Below are 12,660 nucleotides of genomic sequence, written 5' to 3' on the forward strand. Positions count from 1 at the left end.
TCAAACGGGTGTCATTTGAATTTCGAGCCAGTAGGAATCACAGCACAGCGCTGTAGAGAGTCACTAACGCCCACTTTTTTTGGCGCGAATCAAGACACCTCCAACGGCTAGCAGCCAACGTGGTAACCCAGAGAGAGAGAAAGAGAGGGTAGCAAAAAACCTCTCCAGAGCTGATATCACTAGTAACTCACGAGCGTTCGTAGTCCCAGAGAGATTTCTCCCAGGGTAGCCCAGCCGTTCCAGCACCATGAGTTCCAATCCAGTATTCCCGGCGTTTAAACCAGACGAAGAGAAGTGGGAATCGTATAAGAACCGTTTCAATCATTACATCGATGCGGTCGGCCTGTCGGATGCAGGAGAGCATCGGAAAAATCCTATTTCCTAATCTACTGCGGAGCCACCGTTTACGATACCGCTGCAGCACTCGTGGCGCCGAGAGAATTAAAAAACGTTCCGTGGTCCGAGTTGCTTGAGATCCTCACAAACCACTACGCTCCCAGGCCTTCACAAATCGCCAGGAGGTTCACGTTCCGAATGAGGAAGCAATCAAGTAAGGAGACCATCAACCAATATATGGCCGCCCTCAGAACAGCAGCCCTGCACTGCGGGTTTGGAACATACCTGGAGGACATGCTCCTCGATCAATTGGTTTGTGGGGTCAAGGATCTCAACCTACAGAGGCGACTGCTAGCTAAAAAGACCTCAACCTCGCGCAAGCGGTAGAGGAGCCCTAGCAGCCGAGCTAGCAACGAACTCAGCCACCGAAATTCAGGGCCCAAGCACCAAGCTAGCAGCGTTCCCAGTCCATTCCGAAGAGGTGGAAGCGGAGGAAGGCCACAACGATGAGAACGATGTCCATCGCCTCACCAATGACAGACGGTCGCAGGTAGGGGCCAAACAAGAATACACCGGTCCACCCAAGCACATCACCCTGTGCCTAGCCTGTGGGGATCACATCAAAGGGCCACCTGCAAGTTTAAAGGAGCCGTTTGCAACAACTGCCATAAGAGGGGGCACATTGCGAGAGTCTGCCAAGCCCCCAAAGCGCTGCACAAAGACCCCCGTCCTCGCACTTCGGGACCACAGAGGCAAGTATTAAACTGTCGCACGCACCGCCTTGCCAGGCGTACTTGCCACTCTGTTAGTAAAATTTCTCTCTCCGTTTCCCTAGAAGGTAAACCGTGCCACATGGAGGTTGACACAGGGTCAGCGCTCTCAATAATCTCGTGGAACACCCTCAAGAGACTCCACCCCAGCCTATCTACTACCCGGCTTCAGAGATGCCAGTTCGGTCTGAAGGACTACCAGGGAAGGCCATTCCCGTGATCGGCAGAGGCAAGTTCTTTGTCAGTTTTAGAGCTTTTAAAGGCCACCTACCTCTAGTGGTAGTTAACGGCAATCTACCCACCTTATTGGGGCTCGATTGGTTTCCCCACCTCGGCCTAGGGTTAACAGGAGTCCATGCTGTCTCAACCTCAGACACTGACTCCTTATTCGCTGACTACGCAGATGTGTTCGGCGAGGAGCTGGGGTGTTATAATGGAACCCCATCTCGTTCACCGTTGACCCCAGGCAGTCCCAATCAGATTAAAACCACGTAGAGTTCCATTTGCTATTCGACCAAAACTAGACGCTGAATTGGATAAACTACTAAAACAAGGGGTCATTGAGCCAACAGATTTCGCCAAGTGGGAGACGCCCATTGTCACACCCCTCAAAAAGATGGTAGCCTGAGAATTTGCTCGGACTACAAGACAACAATCAATAAATATTTACAAGTTAGTGCCTACCCGTGCCCGTCATTCAGCACTTATTGCACACATTCGAACCGGGCAGTATTTTTGCTAAATTGGACATGTCTCAAGCATATCAACAGTTCCCTGTTGATAACCAAACAGCGGAACTTCAGACCATCGTCACTCACAGGGGTGCCTTCCGATGCAAGCGTCTCCAATTTGGCGTAAGTGTTGCCCCGGGTATTTTCAATCCCTCATGGAGCGGATTTTACAGGGCCTCCCTGGTGTAGTACCCTACTTCGACGACATCTTGGTCTCGGCCAGGGACAGACCCCAACTCTTCCAGAGAGTGCGAGCAGTGTTAGAGAGGTTCAGACAGCATGGCCTCAAGTTAAAAAAAGAAAAATGCGCCATTGCCACTAGGCAGGTGGACTTTCTGGGTTATAAAATTGACGCCTCTGGCATTCACCCCCTGGAGTCCAAGGTCAGGGCGATCCACGAAGCTCCCACACCGACCTCCAAAACGGAGCTACAAGCTTTCTTGGGACTCCTAAACTTTTATGCATCCTTTTTGCCCCATAAAGCCTCAGTAGCCGAACCCCTACACAGATTACTAGACAAAAAGTCACCGTGGCACTGGGGGCACAAAGAAGACCAGGCGTTTAACGCCGTCAAATCACTACTTACGTCAGAGGCAGTGCTCATCCAATTCGACCCCAACCTTCCTTTAGTACTGGCAGCAGACGCATCCCCTTTTGGAATTGGGGTGGTCCTTAGTCACCGACTCGCCAATGGCGCCGAGGCCCCCATCGCCTTTTTCTCCAGGACGCTCTCGGCTACGGAGCGAAATTACAGCCAAATAGACAAGGAAGCCCTAGCAGCTGTTGCAGCCGTGAAAAGTTTCACGAATTCCTTTTGGCCACTTCTTGAACTGGTCACCGACCATAAGCCCCTCCTGGGCCTACTGGCCGCGACAAACAGACACCTCAAGTCCTCTCCCCTCGGATGACAAGGTGGACGCTTTTCCTAGCGGCCTACTCATACAAACTTATCCACCGCCCGGGCAAAACTCTATCCCACGCTGACGCACTCAGTCGCTGCCCTTACCCGCTCCGGCTGAAGACCCAGCTCCTGTCAATGCCATTTTTGAAATCACCCAGTTGGACCTGCCCATCACCGCCCTTGACATCGCCGCCAAAACCAAGGCAGACCAAACGCTCGCCCAGGTGCTCGACTGGGTGAGGAGGGGTGGCCGGGAGGCAATGTTGATAACAAATTCGCACCCTTTAAGACTCGCATGCAGGAGCTGTCCAGTTTGCAGGGTTGTCTACTGTGGGGCACTCGAGTGGTCATCCCGACCTCGCTGCGTACCCGAGTCCTGGAAGCGTTGCACGAGGGACACCCGGCATTGTGAGAATGAAGGCGTTGGCACACAGCTACGTGTGGTGGCCGGGTCTAGACGCAGGACATTGTCAATTGGGTAAGTTCCTGCAGCATTTGCCAGGAATCCCGTCCTGCTCCCCCCATCGCCACCCCTACCAGATGGGAGAGCGCCAGCGCCCTTGGTCTAGAATCCATATCGATCTGGCCGGCCCGTGCATGGAAAGATGTTCCTAGTGGTCGTGGGCGCTTATTCCAAGTGGATAGGCGTGGCGCAGCTATCCACGACCACCACACTAGCAATCACCAACGTGTTAACGCGCCTGTTCGTTACCCATGGACTACCCGACTCCTTGGTCTCTGATAATGGCCCACAGTTCGCATCAGTAGAATTCAGCCGTTTTGCAGCCAACCTAGGCATTCGCCACATTTTCACAGCCCCATTTCACCCTGCGAGTAATGGGTTGGCTGAAAGGGCCGTCAGGACCACCAAAGAGGCCCTCGCTAGGTTTGGCAGAGATGACTGGCACCACAAACTCTCACGGTTCCTGATGAGCCAGCACTCAACCCCCTGTGCAGTCACCAATAAGTCCCCAGCGGAACTTCTGATGGGCCGGCGCCTGAGGACTGTATTAGATAGACTGCACCCACAATACTGCCCTGACTCTCCCTCGCTTCCACTTCGGGGTTAGACATTTTATGTTACAGGAGCCGATATTCGCAAGGAATTTCGCTGGGGACCCACTTTGGATTCCGGGCGAGGTCATCGCCATCACGGGCCGAGATCATATAGAGTCAGGCTGGAGGATGGTCGCGTCTGGAGGAGACACATAGACCAACTCAGGAGCGCCTCAGCAACCTCGCAAACAAGAATCCAGAGTCTCCAGTCGAAGGGAACCGTCCCATCCGCCACCCAGCCACACCGCACCCAGTGACCAGTCTGCGCCAGCGGTCGTTCCGTCAGCCCAAACTCGGACAACAGCGCCCAAAGAGTTGATCAACCGGATCCAACCCACGAGTTTGACTCCAGAAACCAACCCGGTGGTTTCGAGGATGCCAGTCCAGAGAGAGTGTTGGCGACACTATGCCAGCTCAACCGTCACAGACTGATACCGAACAGTCAGACAATGTTCCCGAGTTGCGCCGCTCCGGCGCCAACACAAACCCCCATCTACCTCAAGGACTATGCGTGTTCGCATCTGGGGGGAAGGGGTGTTATGTCCTGAGGACTCAAGGAGTTCTCACTCAGGTCCACTCACTTTGTGTGGGTGTTATTCCCCCATTCCCATTGCTCAGTTCTCCCCAGCAGCCAGCTATAAAAGCAGGCTGCGGGGTCCAACTGGCTGCTGATTGCTGCGAGCCAGTTCCAGGCTTGGCAAGCACTGTCAGCCCTTTATTTGTAAAATAAAGTACTGTTGCACTCATGCTCTGGTTCAGCCTCTCATTGCTCAAACATAACAGGATCAAACCTGGACATGCTGCAGAACAGTGTGCCCTAAACATAAGAAGTGTGAATTCCAACTCCCAGAATTCCCCAGTCAGTATGGTATGTTTAATGCATAAGATTAAACCATAAACTACTATTTGTAAATCATAATTAGTTATTGTACCACACCAAACCAGTGAGATGAGAAATTCTGAGAATTGAAGTTCATACATATTAAAGTTGCTGAGGTTGAGAAAAGCCATAACTAGGCAAATCATGCAAGTGAGAGTGGCTGGGTGGCTGAGAGGTATGAGGAAATGAAACAGCAATGTTTCTCATGGACATGAAACTCCTCAAGTGCTTTGATAGCTTACATATTAAAATACAACACTGCTAGTGTGATCCTACTCCATTTATACCAACAGTTTGGGTTTTCTCAATTTCTCCCAAGACTGCTTTTCATCCTGATAGAATTTAAGGAAGTCTCCACCAGCCATGTTTACACCAAGAAAAAGGGCAATTCAGATGAGACAACATAGGATTGACCTAGGTATGGACACGAACACTGGGCATGTACTGATACCAAGAGTTCCAAATGTGACTTTTGCCTTTTTTGGAGCAGTAAGATCACGCTTGGATCTCCTAACAAGAATAGCTATCATGATACTTAATGCAGTTTATTTCTGGTTAGACTTGACTAGGATGGTGTTGCAAGTTCTGTTACATTGCATTTAAAAATAGGACATTCCTTGTGATTCAAGACATATTTTTATTAATATATATCCCTATGAAATACAACTATGGGGCTTATAGTATTTCAAACTGAAAATAGATAGAAATCAGATAGTTGAATCTCTCACTAGAATGCGTTGGATTAGATCCCATATGTATATACAGTATGTAACATTATGCAAAGTGCAGCAAAAGAGTAAGAAATAGCAATCCAAAAATAGGACCATGAATAAGAAAAAGGAATATAGCCGATTCTGGTGTACACCAATTTCATTCATTATACTTCTCCATACCTTTCTGTCCTTGCAAGCCACCCTTCACAAAGCCCATACAATGTCTTTTTTTAAAGTTCTAATCTAATCTAATTTTCTTGGTCTCTTTCCCTTTTCCAATACTCTGCTTTCTTCAATTGTTTTGCAGGTCATCTTTTATCTATCTGCATGACCAAACTATCCCATTGTATTTCCTTCATACGGGTCGCTCATTTTATACAGCATAATATTTGTTTATTTATTTATTTATTTATTTACCAAATTTAGTAACTGCCCATTTCCTTCACAGAGGGACTCTAGATGGTCTACAAGTAAAATATTAAACATAAAAAGAAGATGGCAGAGCCAGGTCTCTAGACATTCCCAAAAGGCCAGAAGAGGATGCAAAATGTTTAACTTCAGTGGAACTTGCTCTCAGATAAATGTGTACAGGTTATCAACCCTGCTTGCCTAAGCAAATTACAATTCAGACTATAATAACCATATTGGTTGAAATTCTGGGTATTGTAGTCCAACAAATTTTATCAGGTTAGCTGAGGCTTTCTAATACTATTACCACCCCATGAATCATACTTTACTAGGGAGTGCATAACATACCATCAACAGTTTGGTCTAATAAATTGAAGGACTACAAAAATTTTAAATGCTGTCACAGCTGTTTATGACAAGAGTGATTGGCTTAACTCATTGCAATAAACCATAATGTTTACTATTACAGTAGATAGGCATATAGTTTGAAGCTAGACATTGCGGTTGTAAAACATTATTTAGGATTTATTGTATGTGACTTATTTAACAAATTAAGGCTATGATTTGTGATTTACTATAATGTATAAACCATGGTAGTGTCTGAAATTAGGTAGACTGAGTGGCATTAAAGCACTGAACAATATCCATTTTGTTTTCTCAGTTATCCAGAAACATATTAGAAACATATTTTTCTTTCATGACAGTCCTTCAAAAAAAAAAAAAAATCCAAATATATGAGTGGGAGTGACAAGTGATACAGCAAACATTCTTAAAAAGATTAAAAAATAGTATATTTTATTGTGAAGCAAGTAAACAATGCAGGACAAGTTGTAGAAGAAATACAAATATGCTAAGCAACATGAGTTAACAATATAGAATTCTTAAAATAGAGCATCAAAAAAGAATTCACATATTATTACACTTCTTTCTTTGTTGAAAAAAATCCTCATTATTTTTTGATTTGTAATTTTATAATGTACATATGTAAGAGCAGTTGAATAATAAAGTGCTATGTAGAGAATAAGGATTTCTACAAATGTGTGGTCAGAAATTATTGCTAGATCTGGTTTCGATGGTAGTTTTTTAAATAATAAAAGGCCATTAAAATGTTCTCTGTTTGCCTTTAGACTTTGGGTATTGATAGCTTTCAAGATTGCAAGTTTTCTTCAGTAAAGATTAATACTTGGTACCTGGATGATTTTTCAGTATCACTGTTTGTTATTTCACTCAGTAGAAATGAGTATCCGATTACTTCTTTCATTAGTCACATGAAATTAGTGTTCATATACATCATATACCACTTTGTGTGGAGTCTATACCTTCTGTCTGTAATGGGCTTTTAAAATGTAAATAAAGCAAGGAATATTATGATGTCTAAAGTCTCAGGTATCATGGGATTTCTTCTTAGTTCTTGATTATAGTCCTTGATCAGAATGTCTTAAAAGATAAATATAACACTATTTTGACAAATATAAAGTTATTACACTTAATTTCTATAAAAAAAATACAGAAATCCTCTTAATATGATCACTGAGAGAAATTGGATTTTGTTACTTGTTTTTGCTGCACATTTCCTTCTTTATCATTTGACAAAGGTACTAACCATTTTTCAAGCAGCAGTGAAATTAAAATTAAATATTTTCTAATTTCTGAAGAGTTATAGGACAATTGTTTTTTGTGTACCACCAGCAGAAGTGGAAAATATTTTTTTTCTATTAAGGGCTGTTTGGCTGGATAGGACCCACTCTGGGATAATGTGTTGAAAGGAACTTGCCAATGGCAATAGGCTAGGCCAGAAACAAAAGAGAATGAGCCACCACTATTTTTCTCTTTGTTTTTTCTCTTTACATCCTGCCTAGTAAATTACCAGAAGAATGATAAATTACTTTTATAAGTAATCTCAATTTATAACTGGATTAAAGGCCAGGGGTGTCAAACTCAAGGTCTGGGGCCGGATCTGGCCCACAGGGTGCTTAGATCTGGCCTGCGGGATCGCTCTGGAAACAGCAAAGGACTGGCCCACGGTGCCTCTGCCAGCAAAAACAGACTTTGCGAAGGCCTGAGCTCTGTTTTCACTGGCAAAGGTTGCAGGCAGTTGTAGCCAAAAACGGAGCTTGGGAGCCCATTTTCGCTGGCAGAGTGCTCAGGCCACCACAGGCACCGCAATATGACTGATATTAATCTGGCTACCCCCCCAAGGTCAAACACAACCTGGATGCAGCCCTCAATGAAATCAAGTTTGACACCCCTGCTCTACTCAAATCTACATTTGCATAATAAATGTAGGGCAAGCAGGAAAGTTTAGGGGTCTAGATAGTGTGGTTGCCAATTTTATTTGCAAGTTTATTATGTCATAGGTTGTATCATTAAATATCCATAAACTTAAAAATTATCCCCAAATCCCACTACCATTGTAAGATTGACCTTTCCAATGTGCCCAATACAATCTTTGTGCAAAAAAATAAAAATAAAATCATGCAACCCATCATGTAAACAATTACTCCACGGTATTCTAGTGAGTAAAGGAAGGGGGAAGTAACATTTAATTAGTTCTATGTGTTTTCCACAATCCATTCTTATGAGCTACTCTATATCATTCCATCATTATCAGTTTAGGCAACTAAAATATGTGATCTATTAACATCTGAACATCCCTTCACAAACTATTGTTTCTAGATATGCTGCAATTTTAACAAGACTAATAGAGAATTCTGAAAATTGTATTCCTATTATATCGGCATGCAGAAGGCTGTTCAGTAAAAACAAAGTACTGTAGTTTCTTATTCTGAATAGTCATAAATAAATAAAATGCATGTTGTAATGATTTTTCTATCTTTTCCTTTTAAAAATATGCAGAAATGATAGACCAATTATGAAATATACATCGTGTTACAATATAAATTCTTTTTCTACATGTTGCAGTTTGCATACAAGCACATAAGGGCAGAGTTTGTCACAGATCATACTCATTTCATCATTTTACTCAAATCTCCAGGTTGAAACTATATATTACCAGGACCCTAGCAGATGAAGATTTGTTTTCATTAGAAAGAATGCCTCCTTAAACATTCAGATTCAGTGTCTTTATCCCAATTGTACATTTTACTAACTGTTACACTGGTTTGGTATCACAAAATAGACATTATACTATTACCATACAAGCAGTACAACTAGATATTTTTATTATTTTTTACAACAGTTGCAAATGAATGATTCTGCTTATTCTGTTTTTGAGTTCCTAGGTAGACCTTTATACTGTATTTTTACTTGTTTCAATATTTTAATCTTCAAGCAATGATTTCTGAGTATCTCATTACTACAATAAATTTTTCATTCTTTAAACTGTTTTAGTAGTGTAAGAACAAAAATTATTTTCTTAAAATGGGTGAAATTGTGTAAACTTAGAAATAACTCTCATTTCATACTCCACAAGGACTCAATTATTTAAAATTCTAAATTCTTATTTTTATTCTGGCAAAGCTACAAAGCACATGTATAGAAACTGCCAGCATTGACAGAACTAGGTAGATGCCTCTTCCTCTAGAAGCTCAGATTCTGTTACTATCAATGCCATATTGGACAAAGGAAGATTGGATAATAAAGCTGATGTACACATATAGTTCCTAGGGCATGCTTTTAATGGTAAAACGTTTCATGAAGCAATTCAGTAAAAAGACAATAAAAGAAAAAGCAATGGAGATAAAAGAGTCGCTATCAAATTACAGATGCAAGCACTTGCAAGGTTCATCACAAGATCTGTCATACTACCTAACCAATAAGATGCTTGTATGATTAGAAGAGAACGTTCTTTTCTGGAATAAGAGAGTAATTTAGTTTCCATGCTTATTTAATCCTGAACCTTCTCTGAACAGAATTGATCTACAACATGTAATAATAGCAATAGCACTTAGACTTATATACCACTTCATAGTGCTTTGCAGTCCTCTCTAAGCGGTTTACAGAGTCAGCACATTGTCCCCAAGAATCTGGGTCCTCATTTTACCCGCCTCAGAAGATGAAAGGCTTGGCAGTGATCAGAGCCAGCCTGCAATACTGTATTCTAACCACTGTGCCATCACAGCTCTATAATTATTTACTATAATAAGTATGCATATTTTAAAATACAGTTCTTTATTCACTAAGCACTTAATTAAGCACTTATCCAATTTCCATTTGTCAGGAAGTTACTTGAAACCCAAGGTTGATGGTAAGACTCATTTTCTTCTGTTCTTGCTTAAGCAGAGATATTTGATCAAGAACAGTCTACCTTATGCACTCTGTGTACAAATTGTAGTTGTACTAAAATATAATAAATATTTTTATTTCATTCTATAGATTTTCTCCTTGTCTACTGAAGCCACATTCAAACAATGTATTGCTTAACATCTTTGCATAGTACTGGAATAGGAACAGGTGTTTTATGAATTGTGGTATGAAGAACACAATTATTAATTCCTTTTCTTAGTGTGAGAAGACTTCTCTGTAAAAACAATAGCACAAAAAGAAAATCATATCTTCTGCAAGAGAGAACTACCCTGACCACTCCCAATTATCACAGAAATTACATTTAAAATTCTGAGGAAATATCAATCAAATCATTAACAATTATGAATACAGCATGTACACCAAGTTTATTGATACATTTACAAAAATGAAACAATATTTTGTTTATTCTCCAAGAAGCATTTACATTTTAAACCATATTTGGCAATAATATTTTTTGATGTTTTTATACATGTTCTCTTACACAAACATTTTTTTTTAGTTAAAGTGACCAGTCATTGGCAAGGTTTTATTTAGTGTGAATTTTGTAATAACATATGTAGAGGGCCAGTCCTGATATAGTGGCAAGTATTTCATCAGTATTTAAAATGACCTATTAGTTGGTACTACTATTTTGTGGATTATAAACAAAGAATGACATCATAATATAGGTCTATATTAGTCCACAATACATTAAAGAGTGTGCTTGCTCTTGTACTCTCCAATTAAGGTGAAGGAACATATAACTTTAGTATTTTACAATGCTGTTCATCTAGGTGATATCTATATTATAAAAAATAAAATAAAATCATATAAATATGTAAAACAATCTCAGTGCCCATTGTTAAATAAGATATTCAATAAAAAGCAGACCTTTTAGAATTATTGTTTTTAAAATATATGGATATAATTTAATTGTTAAAAAAATTAAAACAGTGTGGAAATCAAGCTGTGACAGCCAGACTTGCATCTATGTTAGGTAAAGCAGTTAAGTGCATAACATTCTGTTACAATGATAGAGGTGAAGATTACAAACTTATAATGAACTGTCTATATAAGAATGCATGAAGGAGTTGTGAAATAGAGCTAGAGTGGGAAAAGTAGATTCATAAGGCCATGTTTTTCTCAAAGTAACAGTGATTTCTCTAGTCATTGGAACAATTGCAACACAGTCCTTGTTTAACAATTACCTCATTTAGCTATCACTTGCAGTTACATTGGTGAAGAAAAAGTAACTTACAACCAGTCCTCATATTTATGACCTTCACAGGTCAGTAAAGCAAAGAAAAGCTCTGAAGCACAGTCATGGTTTTGCTTAGTGACTGCTTTGCTTAATGACTAAGCTGCTGGCTCCAGTTGTGGTTGTTAAGCAAGGACTTCCTGTAGTTCTTGCTATATTAGCTTTTTTAACCATTAAAAAAAAGCTTTTAATGGGAGGAAAAAATGGCCATGTGTAATATTGGATGAAAAGTGGTCATCTGAATCCATTTGTCATTTTTTGTATTTTTTCTTTTTTTTCTAATTATGTCCAAAATTTCAGAACTCCTTTCTGATTGCAATAATAAAATAATTATAGACTTAACATTGGTAGAACATCAAATAATTCATAGTGACATCAGTGATATTTTCTGTAGTTTCCAGTGGAATTTCCATGTAAATTATTCCACCTGAAAAATGTAATGTTAATGTTCCACTAATTATGCAATCAGATATTGGTAAGTGAATGGGTACATTTCTGTAAATAAAGACAGAATTACAAATCCAAACGAATCGCTGGAGTTTCAAAGCAGGAAAACAGTCTTTACAAATAAAAGGAAAGAGAAGATTCAAAAATAAATGCCCATTGAAAATGTAGTGTCTCTAAATAGTCCAAGAAACTATACAATGTAGCTGGTTAGATCCAGCAAATAAGATGTCATGTCTATGATCTGATCGAAAATACCTGCCCTTGTCACTCTTCGGATGTTCCTGTCCATTTCTTCACACTGAGAACCAAGGTATCCTTTTTTACACAAGCACTTATTTGGTCGTATGCAGACACCACCATGTCGACAGACTGGATCACACTTTGCTGTAAAAAAATGTAATCCTCTGTTAGTATTTGAAGCAAAACATGCAAAGGCAACCATGCCAGTATCATAGGGGTGGTGTGAAGTTACTTCAGACAATATTCTGAACAGTGCACAAATTGGTTTACAATGAAAATATCTTAATGTTTAAAACTAATTCTACATGTTCTGCTTATCTGATGTCATGAAACATATACACAGAGGTGGGCTGCACTTTCGTTGACAAGGTGTTCGCTGATCGTGAGTGCACCTGCATTGCTTTGGGGCTGCAATGCAGCTTCAAACAGGCAGCTAATTGATTCAGGCAGCTCCGGTGAGTACAGCAGGGTGGTGCAGAACTCACCTGGGTAGCCTGGGCGGCGGGAAAGTTACTTATTTAGGGAAAGCATAGCACAAGGGTGGGTGGGCGAGCCCAGCATATACAATTCAGTTTCCTTTTTCTGTGCAGAAAATGTTGTCTTGATCTGCAAGAAACTCCAAGTATGATCATTTATTCATTCGAGAACTAAGTTTTAAAAATGGCAATTAAATAT

The 12,660-nt window shown here is 41.0% G+C and overlaps 1 protein-coding gene across 2 annotated transcripts in view; it reads right to left on the reverse strand.

Annotated features, from left to right (window-relative positions):
- Nucleotides 1-10,703: 10,703 nt before the first annotated feature.
- Nucleotides 10,704-12,660, reverse strand: part of HHIP (hedgehog interacting protein) — a 98,844-nt gene continuing 96,887 nt past the window's right edge. The window contains exons 13-14 of one of the 2 annotated variants that reach the window (XM_087936088.1): nucleotides 12,001-12,129; nucleotides 10,704-10,841 (exon numbers count right to left, since the gene is read on the reverse strand). In XM_087936088.1, the coding sequence (XP_087792214.1) occupies nucleotides 10,831-10,841; nucleotides 12,001-12,129 (140 nt within the window). In that variant the 3' untranslated portion in view covers nucleotides 10,704-10,830. Of the gene's footprint in view, nucleotides 10,842-11,576; nucleotides 12,130-12,660 lie in introns of those variants that run through there. The other variant, XM_026697809.2, reaches the window with a different exon arrangement.

Source organism: Pseudonaja textilis, chromosome 6 (genome assembly GCF_049901715.1).
Source record: "Pseudonaja textilis isolate UNSWEBS1 chromosome 6, rPseTex1.2, whole genome shotgun sequence".
Taxonomy (NCBI): Eukaryota; Metazoa; Chordata; class Lepidosauria; order Squamata; family Elapidae; genus Pseudonaja; species Pseudonaja textilis.